The sequence below is a fragment of the Trematomus bernacchii genome, unplaced genomic scaffold (assembly GCF_902827165.1).
Source record: "Trematomus bernacchii unplaced genomic scaffold, fTreBer1.1, whole genome shotgun sequence".
In the NCBI taxonomy this organism is placed as follows: domain Eukaryota; kingdom Metazoa; phylum Chordata; class Actinopteri; order Perciformes; family Nototheniidae; genus Trematomus; species Trematomus bernacchii.
Genome location: NW_022987801.1, coordinates 2,938,593 through 2,957,118, shown reverse-complemented (window position 1 = coordinate 2,957,118; position 18,526 = coordinate 2,938,593). Strand labels below are relative to the sequence as shown.

Here is an 18,526-nt window from a genome sequence, read left to right as displayed (position 1 = left end):
ATTATCCTCGCCTTAGCATTATTAGCATTAGCATTCGCCCAGCGCACAAACGCAGAGAGACTAACTTATGGCAACACAAAACAAAACATGGGAGCGGTGGAGATGAGGAGGTGTAGGCGTTCTGGCGATTTACTCGGAAGGCTTCAGTAGAAGCTGCTGGGAGTCCCAGCAGCTTCTACTGAAGCCAGTCCCCAACTCCGGGGACGTCCGGCCGGGGACTCCGGGTGGCAGTATACACCGTGAAGTGGTTTGCGGCCTGCCAGTAAACCCAAAGCAGAAGAAGAAGAAGTGACGTCAGCGGCTCATTTGCGTAATCTTCCCTCCGGTGTGAACGCGGTGTGAACGCGATCTGTACTAAATGCCCTGGGGTCATAAGTGCCGGGGCTCTGAGTGCCGGCACTAAATACGGCAAAGTACTTGGTGTGAACGCGGCTATTGTGTTATTTTTAACCAAATATCTCTCAGAGGGGCGTGGGGAGTGGCTCCTTATTTTCATCTAAAGTAACAGACAGAGAATCAGCACTTTTGAAACAGGGCTGAAACAGAGGGGATTATGGGATGCTGCAATGATCTGTTTGGTGTTTGGAGCCAAACACTTCAGAGACATGTGTTGTATATATATGAGACCTATAATATATTGATGAAAAACAGTATAATAGGGGACCTTTAAGGATGATATAACATTGTTAGCCAATGACCCCAGAGCTTTAAGATAATTGACCTTCCCTCTGTCTTTTCTTTGCCCCCTCCAGCCTTCAGCCCCCCCTCTGTCTCGGTCTCTTTGAAAGAAGACCATCTCACGGTGAAGGTGCAGTTCCCCTGTGCTGCCAACAGGAGGTGCTCTCTGGGGCGCTGCTGTCCCATCTCTGAACTGATCCACCCATGGACCACAGTGACTGTGTACAACAAGCAAAATCACTCTGAGTACCAGGTCTGCTTTTTGCTGAGTTGATACTGATATATATTTTTATAAAAAACCTGCATATTTTAGCTAAAGTTAGTGCTGGCATATAGTAAATCAGCCTTGAGTAAACAATTGTTCACACATGGATGCTGCTAGGTGCATCCAGATGACTTACCCAAGTAGAGTTGTGAAAAAAGGAAAAATAAACTATTTTTGATCAAAACCGATTAAGTTAAACCCTTTCTACATTTCTAAAGGTCAGATGCAACAATTCCTCAAGATGATTATTAACAGGATAATACTGATGTTGTTATATTAAATATATTTCATTACCTATTCAATCTTTTGTTTACCCTTTCTGATGGCATACTTAATCCTAAGAAAGATCTCTGGTTTTAATTTTTGAAAGCTGAGTGCTTTGTGTCCTTGCAGAGACGTACGGTTTGGACCCAGGAGGTGGTGTCCCATGTGGAGTTCTCCGGCTTGGCTGCGGGTCAGAATTACTGCGCTGTGGCCAACTTCTCCTTCCCAACGTTCTCCATGGCGGCTTCTCCAAAGTCTTCCCCTCAGTGCGTCCAGACCGTTTCCCAATCAGGTTAGAGAGCGACATGTCACAAACTATATCACCATCCTGAAATGCCCTTAAATACATCACATGTTAACCAATAGGAGGGTTAATAAGTAGACAGAGGACGTGATGGATTCTCATGGCTCAATGGGACAGGCATTCTCAGTATGTTAGTATCCATTGATTAGTGTTTGCCAACATGAGGAACAGAACCTCTGCAGTGCCAGTTTAGGGCCATCTACTGGCCTTGTTCATGTGTCGCTAAGGAAAACTAGAAACTTGTGATGCCTTGAATGCACCATTTTATTGAAGATCACCTCAGTTTACCAAAGCTTCCTTCCATTTGCTTTTTTTTTGGCTTGTCAAAAAGCATCTTTTTATATCCCTAGTAATTTTTGCTTAGTAATTCTAGCAAAAAAACACATTTGCTTAATACAACTTTGGGTCATTGTGCAGTTTAGAGGCGTTAAGAAACGTTCTGGACTTGGCACATACTCTTTTTTTGTTTGTTTTTCTTAAAAAGGACTCTGTGCAGAGGTCCAATGGCCAATGCTGATTGATTCTGCAGCCTCGCTCTTTATTTATCTTGTCCCCTGTGTCTTTGAAAGTCTGCTGTATTGTTTGTTTATTGGGATAACATTTGTGTTCAACTTATATATTGTGTTTCAGTGCTGCTGCCCGCGGTGTGTCTGGGAATCGGACTGACTTCTCTGCTCCTTGTTCCTCTCCTCGCTGTGTTTCTGAAAATACCTAAACACACTGCACTTACCTCTGAAAATCAACCTGAGACTCTGGTACGATTTATTTGTCTTTTAACTCTCCTCACAAACCATCGTTTTAAGTGTGAGCTGGATATTTCTCCTTGACAGATTGCTTATCTTCATTTGTATTCTTTCACTAAGGCCTCTGTTCAGGATCCAGACTCTTTGGTTCCTCTTTCCCCGGTCCCTGTGGGACCCTTGTGACATCCAGCTGGAGTTTGCTAGTCACACATAGACCATCTCTACACTGCTGAAGGACTTGAGAGAGGTTTGGATGAACCCATCTTGATCACTTTGGGGGGGGAAAACGCTGAGCTAATCCCAGGATGCAGTGACGAGCCCTGTCAACATGACGAAATAAAGTCAGCTGATGTGAAGGACAATAATGTCTGAGGTAGGTGGACCTCAGTCGAACTCCTGTGAGACAGACTAGGATTTCAATTCTCCATCCTATCCTTCTCCAACAAGGAGCAAACCTCGACACACGGTATCATAATCCCAGCTATGTCTCTACTAAGGGTAACTATGGGACACATTTAGAGACCGGAGTGTTGTTCAATAAGGGTAGCTGTCATTGGGGGTCTCAAAGGCTTCTCCACGTCCATGTGAAGTTTTAAAAGGAGAAGGGAGTTACGCTTCTGCAAGACCAGTTAAAATGTCTGACAGTTTGCACAAGTTAATTTTTTTTAACTGATATATTTATTTTAATGATTGTTATCAAACATGTTAAGAAATACAAATATCTGTCAATATATGCAAACTAGTTTGTTTCAACCTATGGTCACTAGCTTCGTTTACAGACTGAGATAGCAAAGTTAGCAAACTGTGCTAAGATGTCTTTCATTAATGGATACATTTTTTAGCTCTGATCATGCTGTTATGTACTTATATATTTATTCATTTAATCTTTGAATAGAGTTCATTACTACCATTGAATGAAGATAAAAGGTCATGACCCAACTTTGAATTCCTCGCTGAAAGCCACCAAATGACCTCTAACATGTAATTCTGTTTAGCTGGCGCCTGTCATCCCATTTTAATCATGTAAGCACATTCCTCTGGCTCTCACTGCCTGTCCGATCTGAGTCAGAAAGAGAAATTGGGTCCGAGGATCGACTGCTGAGTGAGAACTTCCAATGGAGCAGCAATAGTTTATCTGACACGTCCAAAAGTAGCTGTTTTTCTGTGCATGTACCACAGATTCAGTGAAACGTCTAAATCTGGATGTGGTTCTTCCCCCCTCTGCGTTTTTGTGCCGAGGTCCAGTGACACTCAACAGGCCGGTTCAAAACCATAAGCTTCATAAACAGGAACGCCTGACCCCCCACGCGCAGCCAACAGCTCCTTTAAAGTGATAACAGAGGGTAACTTTTTCTATCATTCCTCGCTCTCTCTGACTCACAGTTGCCTCCTCTTACCCGTGGACTGACGCCTCATTCTGCCCTCCTGCATGAAAAACAAGAAACATCTTGACATCTCGCTTTTTTCTGCCTTCTGTTTTGCTGGTGTTGCATTCTTTCCGCAACATTGGGGAGCCTTTGGGGTTTGGCCATCCAGCATTGTTTGTTTCCCCTTCTACCTTTTCCAGAGTCCACAGAGACCTGGGGGGTTGTCCAAAGCTCAACGTAACAAGTATGGCTTTTATTAATAAGCATAGTGCTGATTATGCTCGTGGAGAGAGATGATTAACGCATGAAGCGAGAAGCTGGCTGCGAGCTCGAGCACCTGACTACACAACAGTGGGAGCTGTGTGTTGGACCTTTGTTTTTGTTCTGCTATGTGGCTGTAATTCCTCTGAATATATCAAATTGCGTAGACAAAGTCGTGTGGATTGAGTTTCCTGAGGTGACCTTGGTATGCTAAAACACATTTTAATCAGCTCATGATTATTGTGCATGAAACTGAACATGTTATAATGTGTGTTAAGGAGGAGGAGGGTATATGCCAACAGTGTTGTAACGACTCATGTTATAACTCAAATAAATTATGTAAAAATGTAATCAGTTTATTTGAACTGTTTATTGTGACTAGTTTAGTAAGAAATGTGTTTGAAATGCCAATTCTGAGATAAAAATAGATATGTCGAAAATATCACAAATACAACATAGTATAATAAGTTGAAAAAAACGACATAGTATACTATGCTGCGTTTTTCTCAATGTCGACATATCTGTCGTTTTTTTTTTACTTATATTACTGTCGTTATTTGTATACTATACTATGTTGTTTTTCTCGACGTTTTGACATGTCTAGATTTTCCGACTACATAGTATAGTATGTCGAAAATATCACAAATAAACCGAACATAGCATGTTATGTCGAAAGTGTATCACAAAAATAGACTTTGTGGGGGAAACTTCTGAAGCAATAGGAGTCAGGACTCAGAGAGACACGAGGAGAGCTGGAGCTTTGATGGCAAACACTGACGGTTTATTTGGAGCTTCGGCCGGAGAATTCACAAGACATGTCACGGGCCACGAGTTTGACCTCACGGTTGAGATGCCACAATCAATCCTGGAGCACCCTCCTGTAGCTCCAGGTTTTAACTAGTTCAGAGTGTAATAATCAACATTCTTCATTAGTTAGACGAAACAGCTGAGGGACACTGAATCACATTTGTTGTCGCTTATGGCTCGGGGTCATCTACCCCCGAGAAGGATGTGTTCCAGGTGTCCCCACAACCAATAACTATCTCTGACCGAGAGTTGCCACGGTCATAAACTGGCAACATCAAACAATATGCTAGGGCAGCCCCTCCTTATGGGAGATAACGGCTGCTCAGGTTGGTCAGCGCGCTCAGAGGGCGAAGGAGGCATGCAGGGCAAATTATTCCCCAACGACATATTATAGTATGTCCAAAAAAAACGACATAGTATGGTAGATAAACATTTGAGAAAAACAACATAGCAGTCAAAAAAGTCTAAATAAAGTATCTCAAGAGAATTATAATAAGCTACGTTGATTTTTGTGCAAATATCTTTATTTACAGGTAGCACCACTCTTACAATGTAAATGGTGTGAGTGTAAGAGAATATCTCCCTTGGAAATGTAATGGAGAAAAAGTAACAATCGGACATGAAAAAACAAGAACACTGAGTGAAGTTTCAAGTACCTAGTAATAAATGTACTTACATTTCCACCTCAGTTCAATAACCCAATCAATTTTAAAGCTCCCTGTATACTTGAATAGTTCTTAATTAAGGGTAAAGTAAACCAGTTAGAGCTGCCATCTACTTCCCATATGTAGTCTGCAGGTGCATTATTAAAGAACGTTAAACATTAGATTTGGCTGCCTTTGTTTGAGAGTATTAGTGGTCATTAACAGAACAGAGAAACTTTAAATAAAGACCTTCACGGTCAGAAATATAGCTTCTCTTTCTCTGTGGCAGGAAATGCTTAGTCACTCGCGGTGTGACTCATCCAACCCTCTCGGGGTGGACTTGTTTTTACCCCCATCAGCGACGCTAGGACCGATCCACAGATGGTCAGCGATGCTCAATTTAGAAACATGTCCGGGCCATAAACCACTGCATAGCAGCACGTTCTGGGGTAAAATGATAAAAACGGACAAGTTAAAAAAACAAACTTGTATCAACAATTTTTTATTTTGGCCATACATCATTCATTCATTTAATAATTAATATACATTATATATACATAGCAACAAAGGAAAGCCGTGTCCTTGTTCAACCCATCTTGCAGTAAATGTTGGCACTGCATTCTTGGCCTTTTTGACAGAGTCATTGAAGTTTCTTCCACACAACACACACACGGGATCGAGCACGTGATCCCACCGTGTGCTCGTGTTGACAAGTTCGATCCAGTTCCAGCCTCATCTGGCGCCAGTACGAAAAGAGAACAGGAACACAATTCTTAGATTTTTAAAGAATGGAGAAAATGAACATTTCTGTGCGTAAAGGGCACTGGTTCAGTTCAATCTAATTCAGAGTTCAAATCTAAATTAATATATCCACATGTAGCAATAGCTTGACTCCAACAAAAAATACGTCTCAGGTAAGTTTGATTGATTTAAACAAAGGTATCAGTACAAACGCATATTGTCAATAAACGATGTTCTCCTTGATTCTTTCCCCCTAATTACCCAGCAGCTGCTGTCGGCTATGACGTCAATTTCACACAACAGCTGGTTTAAATAAATGATATAATAATACTCATACAAAGAAATACAATGTTCAAATATGTACACACATAAATATCAAATTATACATGTTTAACATATGGCTCCTACACCAGCGTTTGACATACAAAAACATCCAAAAAATAGGGAAACGGGTTAAAAAAAAACAAGACAGACAACCTGATTATTTTTAGGTAGCATACCTGAGCAAACTTGGTGTATCTGCTCGACCACAGCAGCGAACAGAGCGCCCACACTCTCATCTATCAGACTCTGCATGTAATGCCAACCGCCTCCTCGTCAGACAGGTCCAATCGGAACTTGTCCTGCACCTGGAGGAAAATATAAGTCATATGACCAGAGTACAGACAATTTAACATTATTCAAGATAAGATAGTGTAATCGCTCCAGAGGCAACACCACGCACCTTCTTAACGGTCTTGTCAGGCTCCAGGGCGATGTCAGGAATATTGGCAGTCGACCATGAGAGAGAACAGATTCAGGATCAGGTTGGAGTATCTGAAGAAATGGAGGGAAGAAGAAATATTTGATTTAACATGTGTTGTATCATCGTATTGTATCCTCAGTACAAAGATGAAAAGTATCAGTTATTAGGGGATGTTTCTAAAATAGAGTTGAAGCTTTCATGCCTGATGGGCCGTACTATGTTTTACTTTATGAGATATCAATTGTCAATACTCCTTTTTCAACTTTTGTTCAGCCCTTTGGTTTAGGTTCATGTCAGTAAAGTAAAGTGGGAAAATCAGTCGAGAAAAGGCAGATAATTCATCACAGCACACATTTACTGGCTTTTATGTTTTGTCCAAGTTTTTTAAAGCCAATGCTTAAACCAACAAAGATCATTTTCTTAAGTTTTAAAAGTACAACTGCGATTAAAATTTATCTGAAGCAGTTTATTTCCATGCCCTACTGACATAAATTGATACAGTACCAGCATAAAAGAGTTGGTTATAATGTAAAAAGGACATGACTTGTAGCAGATAGTCTGCTTAAGAGGGCCCACTTAAGAATGACATTTTTTTTTCGCGGCCCATATTCAACCATAAACAATACAGAGGCTACATAAAGTTCTGATTGGTCAATTCAGAACATGTGACACGTTGTAAATCCAGTAGAAACAGACCGCTGTCAAGGACTGTAATGACCGTTGCTAAGGACGATCGAGAAGAGAAAGGAAAAGCAAATCTATGTTTCCACACAAATTTATAATGTTTTGCAAATTATTTGGTGGCAAATATGAATTTACACTCTTTAATTTGTTATTTGGGCTTTTAGATGAAGACCCGCACACAGTAATAAATACAACTATTCCTCTGACTAAATACATGTTTTTAAAAGTCAATCAAGGAGTAATCTTAATTAAGGTGTTTGAAGAGTAGATTAAAAATACAACTGCTTTTGAAAAAAATGATTGCCACAAAAAATCAAAGGGCGGCTCAAACACGCCATGACATGGGAAATAATGAGCTTCTAACGAAGAGTGGGATAAAGGAACAATAAATATGTTGCCATGTTGTGTTTTTGGTGCTATTTGGTTGTCAACCTATTTCTGTTTGGGAAATGTTTGTGATCCTACTGACTGTATCTTTATTCTCTTCTCCTGTTTTTGTTTGTTGTCTGAGATGGGAATGTCACCTCCTATATTATTTTATTGTTATGTCCATGTTTGTGTCTTTAGCCCTGTACAAAATAAAATAAATAATCATTTGGCGGCCCACTTGCAATGCCTTTGCGGACCCACTAGGGGCCGCAGCCCACAGGTTGGGAACCGCTGGTCTCAAGCATGACTCTCCCTCTGATCAAATGTGTTGTGTATCTTTCCGTCTCTCTACCTCCTGAGGTGCAGGAAGGCGGGTGTAGCACTGCTTCCTGAACTCCTGGTAACTGCTCGCTCTGCATGCCCCCCATCCCCTCCACCATCTCTTTGCTCAGCTTCATGGCGGAGGCAGCTGGTTTGGGGTCTCGACCCAGGATGTAGCCGAAGTCGATGTGGAAGAGCTTCCCTGAATCAAGAAGAGTTAGAATTCAAAATCTGCTCTGTAAACTAGGTTGTAAAAATAAAACACGTATTTCACATTTTCCTCACCGGTTTTTGTGAGTAGCAGATTGTCCAAGTGTCTGTCTCCTACTCCTAAGATGTATGTGATGACGCAGTAACCAGCTGGAAGCAAAGAGAGACACAATATCAGTAAACACTTCTGAAAGTAGAGCATAGTATCATTGCTCTGTGACTCACCGCAGCTCTTCACATATGTGTCCATCACCTCTGAGCTGATGCCGTACGGCCCCTTTTCACTGGGGGCATGCTTCCTGAAGAAGCTCTGTGGAAATAAAAGATGTGAATAAAAGGTATGTTGTTTGTCAGCTTATATTGACTGTTTCTACTTCTCTGCTCACCTGGATGTTGCCTTCAGTCGCCAGGACTTCAGCAACAGGGACGGACTGGACAAACTGCATGAAACCTGGAACAAAATACACTTTTTGATTAGGCTGGAAAATACAGCAATGAAAACACATATTACAAACTTTTAAACATAATTTAACCACCAGTTGAGTTGTCATAGCAACTAAATGTAAATAAGACTCACCGTGCTTGGTGCTGGTGGCCAACACTTTGTACGGCGTCAACTTCAGGTCCAAATTCTCTTTCCTTAAAAGCTATTAACACACAAATCAGGGAAGACATTAGGAAAGCAACAACTGTGCTGTGTGTAAGAGGACATGGATCCAAAGACTGCATTATTAACATTTACTTTCAGCTGATGAGATGTTCATAGAAACAAAACCCAAAGACATCTATGACTATAAATGCTTGGAAGTCTTATTCAATTAAACTACATTTCCCATCCATAAAGTGACTTATCATAATGTTGAGCCTTCTTACTTTGTCCATGAGAGAGATGATCTGCAGGATGAGCTGATCCTGCCTCAGATCGTCTCCGTGTTTGAAGATAACCGGGTACATGGCTCCATCCTCAGCTTTGAAGATCAGTTTAGCTGGCATCAGAGCGCTCTGACACACACACACAGGGAAAAGACTCATGAACTAGTGTCACACAGATACTGGTGTTAGTCCAGACAAAGCACAATGTAGGAATGTAAGTTTCTCCTTGTGTACCTTGAAGAGCGTGGCTGTGTCGGGCACGATGCCTCTGATCCTGATCTGAGGCTCCAGAGGGAGAGGGATGGGCTCGATCTCTGACAGATTCACCTTCTCGTTGTCAGCCAGCAGAGCCTGCAGCCGCTCCGTCTGCAGAGACACAGGGAGGGATGTGAAACAACTGAGCGGGGATCAGTGTGCCCAGAATCAAAGGAAACAGTGTGCACATTCAATAAGACACTGCATGTTTCTGTGAGAGCCAAATGTAACACTCTATAAATATTAGGATACATACAGGATTGTCTTGTCAACAAACCTGCACAAAATAACCTGTAAGTGTTTTGTACAGTTAACATATGTAAGATTTTAACAGGATAACCCTGAGAGGTTAAGCAAATATTTGCATGTGCATTTATTCTGTTGTTACCTTCTTCTTACGATTTCCACTCTCCCTCTGCACGGCTTTCATCAGCTGCACCAGTCTGTCCACAAACGTCTGCTGAGCGGCCAGCAGCGACCGCATCACCCTCACACTCTTATCACCCTGCGGGAAACAGGAAGTGTGTGTTAACAGCTAAAGATATACATATTACGAAAAAAAGGGAAACGTGTATCTACAATACTTTGTGCCTGACCTTGAGCAGAGCCTGGCTGAACCTCCTCATGACGTTCAGGTACATCTCGTGGGTCTTAAGGTCTCTCTGCTGGGTGTCCTGGTCCTCACACTCCACTATCACATACCTGATGAACACACACAGATCAATATAAACACAAGGACTGATTTTCAGTTTGAATAATGAACTCATCTGATTTGAGCTGCTACTCACCAATATAAATAGTTGGCAAGTTCGGAGTTCTTGCAAGCTCGGGAGATGAGAAACGTGCACAAGTCCTGCTACAAAGACACACATTGGGGGATAGGAATACATGTTACATTTCTAGAAAGATACTTTGCTTTTGACCACAACAACTGATGTTAGTTTATGTGTCGGGTAGTGATTATTCCTTTATGGATCCTCCTCTCACCTCTTGAGTTTCACCGTCGGCTCCCTCCTTGCCTTTCTGTGTCGCAGTGGAAGATCCCGATGGCCAGTCAGGATCTGTGAACTACAGAAAGAGAACAATGAGTAATAAGAGATCGCAGCAGTTCAAAAATGAAGTTCATTTGAACCTAAACTGAGATAGTTCAGTATGGACTGCTTTAGACGGCGAGTGCTCTGCCTCCAGATTCTGGCTGCAGCTCTACAGAGTGCGGCCAGTAAAATCACCCTAAGAGTTCACAACGCTTCATGAAAGCAAATAATCAAATTCCGCAAAAGCAGCAAAAACTCTCCCAAACCAGTGTGAAATTCCGAGGTATATTTAGATCTAGGCAGTACAAAACAAACAAGAAAATCTGGAAGGTACAAACTTTTTCCCTCACTCTTCAGAGTAACATCTTTACCGAGTAATCACACCATGTGCCCTGCTTTCCTGTCAAAGCTCCCAGCAGTGCTGACTCATTTACGATCCTCAGAGCACTGACCTGTCCATGGTGGATTCGTCTGAAAGTCCCTGGCTGTCTCTCTTGCTGCCTGGCTCCAGGCCACCCTGAATATCGTTGAAGTTCTCGTACTTCAGCGCCTGGACCAGCTGCAGGAGATACATCAGCAGGTCCTAAAGAGAGAGAAGAGATGGGGAATAAGTATGGATTTTGAATGTAAAGCTCACTTTTATCATTTGAAAACGTGTATATTTTCTGTCAACGTGTAAAGAATTCATTTAAAAAGGGAACAGTTTCACCCAAAATCGGAAAAAACAATGTTTACGTTTCATTTAGCTGACATTTTTTCCAAGAAACGTACAATGAACCATTAGGACACAAAACCCAGAACAGCAAGAAACCTGCAGGTATATTTGTTTCATTAAAGCCATACCATTGTATGCTTGTGCATTGGTCTCCATTGATTTCAATATTTAAATACTTCAAGTTTATATATTTTTGTGCCGAAACAGGTGTGTTTTCAGTCAGCAAAGGAAGACTTTTGTAGATTTTGGCTGTAGAAATGTCTGCATTCTCTCAAATGTAATGGAACCATAGGGAAGTTCGCTAGAGGTGCACAACTCGGTTAAAATAATACATTTAAAAAACAAGAAATGTAACAATTAAGGGTGAACTGTCACTTTTAAACAGCTCTGTCATCATCATGTTGTTATAAATACACTTTGGAAGGTAAACTTTGAAATGCTTTGTCTCAGGAGAATTTAAAGTTCTATACACACAAAACAGAGTTATCATTTCATGCCCACACGAGTATCCTTCTGTCTCCCCCTGACCCTCTCAGTCCCCCTGACCCTCTCAGTCCCCCTGACCCTCTCAGTCCCCCTGACCCTCTCAGTCCCCCTGACCCTCTCCACTTCCTCCTCCTACCCTCATCGTCGGCCTGCTGCAGGCGCGTCACAGCGTAGCGTCGCAACCGTGGGGTTGAGAACTGGGAGGACAGCAGCTCCAGGGAGTCCTCCACGTCCATCGGCCTCCACTTCCCCAGCATCTCCAGGGCCTGCTTGGCCTCCTGGGGCAGGTCCACGTTCACACCACTTCAGGAACTTTGTCAGGGCCTGCAGCGAGAGGAGGAGGAGGAGGAGGAGGAAGAATATCATTCTGTAGAGATGAGAGTTGATAGAGGAGCACGATTAGCTTTGGGTATGTTTGGAGTACAATATCATAAAGACACCCACCTTCTCCTGCGTGGTGAGGTAGTATCTGAACTTCCACCCAGGTCCTGCTCTTCAGAGCTCAGCTGCTTCGTTGGAGGGTAGCTCACGATGATCTGATGGGAACACACACACACACACACCAACACACACACACAACACAACACACACACACAACACACATGCACACACACACACGAGCACACACACACACAACACACACACACACACACACACACACACACACACACACACACACACACACACACACACCACACACCACACACACACATACTACATTCACACACACACCACACACACACACACACACCACACACACACACACAACACACACCACACACACACCACACACACACACACACACCACACACACACACACCACACACACACGGTGTCAAAATATGCTTTCATATCCCTTCTTTGATCCTAACTTATGCGTGACACGCAGAGTGCAATATGTATATCTTTTACTTTAAAACTGTTTGTTTCTTAGCTGAGTTACAATTAAAACATCTGTATAATTCACTGTAAGAGCACAGGAATGCAGAGCTAGAGCTGGTTATCCAAACAAATAATCACTACTGATACTGTTGGAGAGCTTATTGGTTGATTTAATCACTTTTTCTAGTTGTCAGGAATCATACTGCCTGTCACTCACATTGAGCTGTGTCTCTCAGTGGCAGCGTTGGCTTCAGGTCGTGATCCGATGGCCCGCTACGGAGGGCTTCGAGCCAGCTTGTGATGCTTGCTCTCTACCAGGTTCTCCTGTAAAAAACATTAATTGTAAAATACTGCATATATAGGTTTATACACTATAGATTAAACCATGCTAAATATATTATATATGTACATAAATGTGCGTGAAAATCACCCAAAGCTAAGCGAATAAGTATCTACCTTTTTCTGCACATTACACGAAGCCACCATATATTATTTGTTGTATATTGTGTGGTTATGTATGTGTGTGTCCTCTCACCATCGCCATCTGTGGGGTCAGGAACTTTGACGATGTCGCAGCTGGTGAGAACAGGTGACGCGTCGTCTCCATCCTGAGAGGGGACAGAGTGAAAGACACCATCAGTGTCATCACTTCCAGTGTGTTTTAGACATGTTTATTAAGTTGAATTTCACCTAGAAATAATACCTTCTCGTAATAGACAATGCTGTACTCCTTGTCATTTGTTTTGACGCGGGGAAACTCCACCATGAGGGTACATGAAGTTAGAGCTGCGTTTCTCACTCTGCGGAGACATACATGGAGAAAAAAATAAAAGAATTAGTAGGATAAGGACACAACATTGACTTATTATCCCCCAAGTTGCGGGCCAGATAGCTAAATAATGAGTCGACACCCACTATAAGCTTGATATCGTCCAACTTTTTCAAATAATAAATTATAGCCACTTAAAATAGCTCGGAAAACCCTGCCTTACAAATACTGAAATAGTTTCTACATTCCTCCAATCTGTGGAGTGTGACGAATCTGTACTTTCCGGGTCATAATGATTATTTCTGACATTACGCAGATTGGTTCATGACTGCGTGTATGACTCTGATTGTGTTTATAACATAGTACAAACCTAAGAATCTACAATCGTCTGTGCACAGTGTTAGTACTAATTATCAAAGTTAGCATGCTAATTAGTAAAAAGTCAGAAGTCATGAGGTTTCGTCCTCTGAGAACGATGCATTTCTTTCAAAATCGTCATGGCATTCTATTAAATAGTGGTTAAGATGATTTAGTTGTGGAGGCAACGTCGCCTTTTTCTACTCCAGGATCAAAAAAAGTTCTGTTTTGAAAACACAGTCCAGCTAAACCCACTCACCTCGTTGATCATCTCAATCTCTCTGAAGGTCAGACGGTCCAGCCAGTCGACCTTCACCATGTGGCCCTGTCGATGGGCCTTCGTCAGCTGCATGGAGAGAGAAATGGAGTGGGATGGGAGGAAGAAAAAAGGTTAACCAAAAATATAAAAATCTCAATACAGAGGTTGTGATTTCTGTAGCGGCAGAACTGGTCGTAGCATGGTGGCAAACAGCTCGCCCAATCATGCACAATCCAGTGCCAGCAGCCAATCCAGCGCCTCTGGTCACACACTCAGCAGCCAATCAACTCACCAGTGGGGGGGTCAGGGGTGTAAGCACACATTGGCCATGAACAGGAAGCCTAGCCCTAGTTAGAGTTGGCACTATGCCCTCAGGATTGATAAAGATATATCTGAATGTATTTTGTGAATGAAATAGTTAACATCCAATCAGATTAACTCAAATCAAACGAGCTCCCTGATGCCCCCCAATACATATTTCCAAAAAGCTGCAACAAGTTGGCCAAAACGTTCTTGTGTCCAAATAAACAACAAAAACATGCACACAAAACTATGGCAACAGCAGAAAATAATTCAAAACCCATGTGTGTGATGCTTTCAGAAGCCGTACAACTTGACAGACAAGTGTTCACACAAAAGTCAAAAAGGTATTGCAGTAAATAGGTTTTTATTTTTTAATTGTGATAATTCTCATTTAAGCAGTGAATGATGGAAGTGAAAAGAGTTTTTTTTTTGCAAATACGTTTGGACCATGGCCTGTTTCACACACCATACAGTACACAAACGCACAAATACTGCAGTGCCAACACTAACGCTCCTCTTGTACTCACATCACCTAGTATCTCCAGGTCAGGGCCCTGGAACAGATGATGATTTAGACACATCTGTCCACCTTTTCCAACACACACACATGTCCCTAATCTTATTCCTTTCCCTTATCCATTTATGTAGCCGTTTAGTAAACACACCACATCCCTTTTCTCCCCAATCCTTAACCCTATTCTCCTGTCCACAGACATACAGTACTGTACCTTGGCGAGTCTGCCCATCTGGTCCTCCGTCAGGCTGGTTGCTGGTGCGTCCGGTGTGTGGTGGTGGGCTCGCCTCCGTTCCCCTCCACACCTGGCCACACTTTCAGGTCATGCATCCCTTGCCGGAACATACTAGAAGACAACAGGCGGAGGTGTTTTAAAAATCACGTGTGTTTAATTGAACTTGTACATTCAAATCTTACAAGTGCAGCTGTAAGTGAAGTAATAATTAATCCTGGTGCCAAAATAAAGAATATTCCAACATGTTTTACAGTCATTAACGAGTTTAGACTGACCCATATTTGCCAAACAGGGTGACAGTGGTTCCTCCAACTGGGACCGCTCTGCCGGGTCCATATATGTCCCAAATTGTGAGAGCAACCTGGGCACTTTGGGGAAGGTCTGGGTACTTGACAGGCAGCCGCAGCCACTCATTCCAGCTGTAGAGGTGTGAGAGATGGTAAGAAGAAAGAGAAAAATGTCAGAATAACTAACATTTAACTACGGTAAAAAAAAGGATTTGCACGTTTTTTAGGCGCTGTTTGTGTCTTTTAAGCACTGAAGAAGGCAAAATAAGAAGTAGGGTAAACTGAGAGGAATTTCTTTTGAAGGTGAACATTTTTCTAATATACATTACGATTAAGATTTTAACAATGGCATCAAAAGGGGTATGTCTGCTAAGTGACTGAAATAAGAAAAGAGACAGATTTGTTCTCACTTCCAACGTGTGCTAAACGCTTTGTACGAGGTGCGGACGGGCAGGGCGAGAGGTTTTCCTTCAGCGAACACCTGACAGGTGACGTAGAGGTCCGAGCAGTTTTCCTGGGTAGAGGCCGGAGAACCGCAGCATGGGGTCTTCCAGCAGAGCTTTGTAGCTGTTCTGCTCTCGTTTCCCCTCTAAACTGCCTCTGGAAGAAGAGAGGAGACAGAGAGGGCGGTAAGGAAGGGGAGACGTTGTTTTCTGATGCTTTCAAGAGTACTCTCACTTGTTCACTTACAGATAAGTCAAATTAATTAACTTTCTTGGCAGGTTTAAGATTGTTGGTAACTTAAATCAATGTTACCATCTTCACATTATGTTGATATTCTTGATAATCATGATAAAAACCCATTTCTGTAACAGACTTATAAGACAGTTAATTAGAACTTTAATACATCCACAAACATTGTGATTATTTATTTCATGTGGTGTGCATGGAGGAAGTGATAAAAGAGAAATGATATAATAACAAACGCATTGTTTAAGAGAGGTTACAAACAACAAAGGTCTTATTGTAAAGCCCCCCCTCTAGGATTTAAAATGTATCCTATTAGGCTACTATGGAGAGTTTTGCCTTCTCATATGTGAGTATTGGCTTACTTTTCTTACAGATATAGGTCACACTAGAAATAAAAATAAAGAATATGATCATTTTCAATAAACGTATATATTATTCTCTCCACTAATCAATGAGTTCGTCCATAAAAGGCCTATGTATCTACTATTACAACGTAAATCATAGAGCAACAGCAAATGATTACATGTTGGCCAGATGAATACTTATTTAATCATCAAAATGAATGCCTATTATGTCCAGTAATACATGGGGAAAGTGATTGAAACACAGGGTAAGAATACATCTCCATACACATTTTAACGCATGTCCCTGGGAATATTAAAGTGAAATGTGATATTTACTTGTCGGTTTGATTAAACTCCGATAGATAAACAGTGTCTTATGACATATTTTAAAGCTTAAAGTCATAAAATCATGTAAAATACACACATGTCGTCCAACACTCACACAGACACACAAACAGACCAAGTATCCTGTTAAGTCACAAGATAGATTAGTTACACTGCTGGATACATAAGCGACGCATTATAAGTACAACACTTACATCTTAAGTTGAACATTGATGTCCATGTCACAGCTGTAAACATAGTTGAATTTATCAGTGTCCATCTTCCGACGGAAAAAAACACTTAATTTTAATAAAAAACCTGAACAACATGAAAATCCCGGACGGTTATACGAGACTTGGCGAGCGGTTGGGTTTGCGACAAGGCCCTCGGCACAAAAACACCGTTTGAAACTACCTCTCACACGGAAAGCTAATTTATAAGCGTGTAGACAAGTTTAAAAATGTAACTTGTACTGTGTGTATTCACGGTAAAGACATTATTTTAACCGCTGTCTCACCGGGCATGATTTAATGTTTTTGATAAGCTACACACAACAAACACAGCATCAGCCAAATCTACAGCCAGGCCAGAGTAGTCAATCCTCGATACAGCACGATAGATAAATTCAACAGGCAATCATTGTATCGTGTTGTGATTTGTCGAGTCTGATAGAACCAAGGAGGAAGTAGAAAAGAGGCGGGGTTAACAATACGCTTATTAAAGTGACAGTTCACCGAAGAGTGGAGCAGCAAAGCCCAAACACACATTAACCTGTTTCTCCACCCAAATTAAGGAAAACGGTGGAGTCATTTGTTTATATTCCACTAACGATATATATCTTTACTGTTGTATTTCATTGTACCTTTAATTCATGTGCAATGTTTTATCTATCTGCTGTGACGAAAAATAAAATCCCAAATTAGGATCAATAAAGTGTATCTAATACACCACGTTTTAGGTTATGTGAACTGGGCATACTCTAAACAAAAAATTGCATTGAAATTGGTATGTGTATTATTAATTATTTGCTGAAGAAACATACAGCTGTGGGAAATATGCAGATTAAGTTTTTATAGCATGAGTTCACTGGACTTTAAGGCTGCAGTTTGGTCTATATGGAAAATATGTATTATGTGTTAAAAACTCCCCATCAAACATTCCTGTTACAAAACATGATGACAGCCCCTTGAACTTTCATTTCACAGAAAGGTCACCAAATTCAAACGCACTTGTCCCTAATGAAATGCATATCCGTGAAGGGCAACAGGCGTTTGTAAGGAAAATCCTCATCTTTTGTTTTATGGGTCCTCCCTTTTCCTCCACATTGACGACAACCAGTTGTCAAATCAGGTTGTGAACTCATCGTCGGGATATTGTATGGGACCCTCAGGCGCTGAAGAGGTCAGCACCACCCGAGTTGAACTGATGTAAGAACATCTGCCAATAAAACATCTTCCAACGTCTGAAACAGCATCAGAATAAATTCAATTAAGGTTGAAACCGACCGCTGGCGCTGACCCTCCTCAAATCATCTCTGCTATCAGGTACGATATTTATCGTTACCTGTGTATTACTCATGTCAAGGGCACCAATACTTGAACTGCAATAAGTCTTCATAGAACCAATGTACAGCTTGAGAGAGGCAACTGTGAGTCATACACATGTATGAAGAAGAAGCACCCCGGGACTGATGAGGCCTATCAACACTCTCCGACTACTGTAGGGGTACGAGAGAAAAAGCACGTAAAACACCACGTTAAGAGGCCCCGGGGCCTCCTGTGGGAGGCTAGAGAGGA

The 18,526-nt window shown here is 41.7% G+C and overlaps 1 protein-coding gene across 1 annotated transcript; it reads right to left on the bottom strand.

The window, feature by feature from the left end:
- Positions 1-5,633: 5,633 nt before the first annotated feature.
- On the bottom strand, positions 5,634-17,310 carry pik3c3 (phosphatidylinositol 3-kinase, catalytic subunit type 3). Its single transcript, XM_034150059.1, is given in 39 exon segments — positions 5,634-5,777; positions 6,028-6,069; positions 6,585-6,656; positions 6,659-6,703; positions 6,799-6,846; positions 6,848-6,890; positions 8,225-8,244; positions 8,246-8,275; positions 8,277-8,395; positions 8,479-8,553; positions 8,629-8,713; positions 8,790-8,854; positions 8,981-9,050; positions 9,277-9,405; positions 9,511-9,642; positions 9,920-10,036; positions 10,128-10,233; positions 10,320-10,387; positions 10,519-10,563; positions 10,566-10,599; positions 11,018-11,150; positions 11,906-12,065; positions 12,067-12,090; positions 12,211-12,248; positions 12,251-12,302; positions 12,866-12,874; positions 12,876-12,929; positions 12,931-12,972; positions 13,184-13,198; positions 13,200-13,256; positions 13,352-13,417; positions 13,419-13,448; positions 14,034-14,120; positions 15,065-15,121; positions 15,124-15,196; positions 15,361-15,504; positions 15,783-15,889; positions 15,891-15,972; positions 16,946-17,310. Coding segments are annotated over 39 exon segments (2,784 nt in total). The 5' UTR covers positions 17,011-17,310.
- Between the last annotated feature and the right edge of the window lie 1,216 nt (positions 17,311-18,526).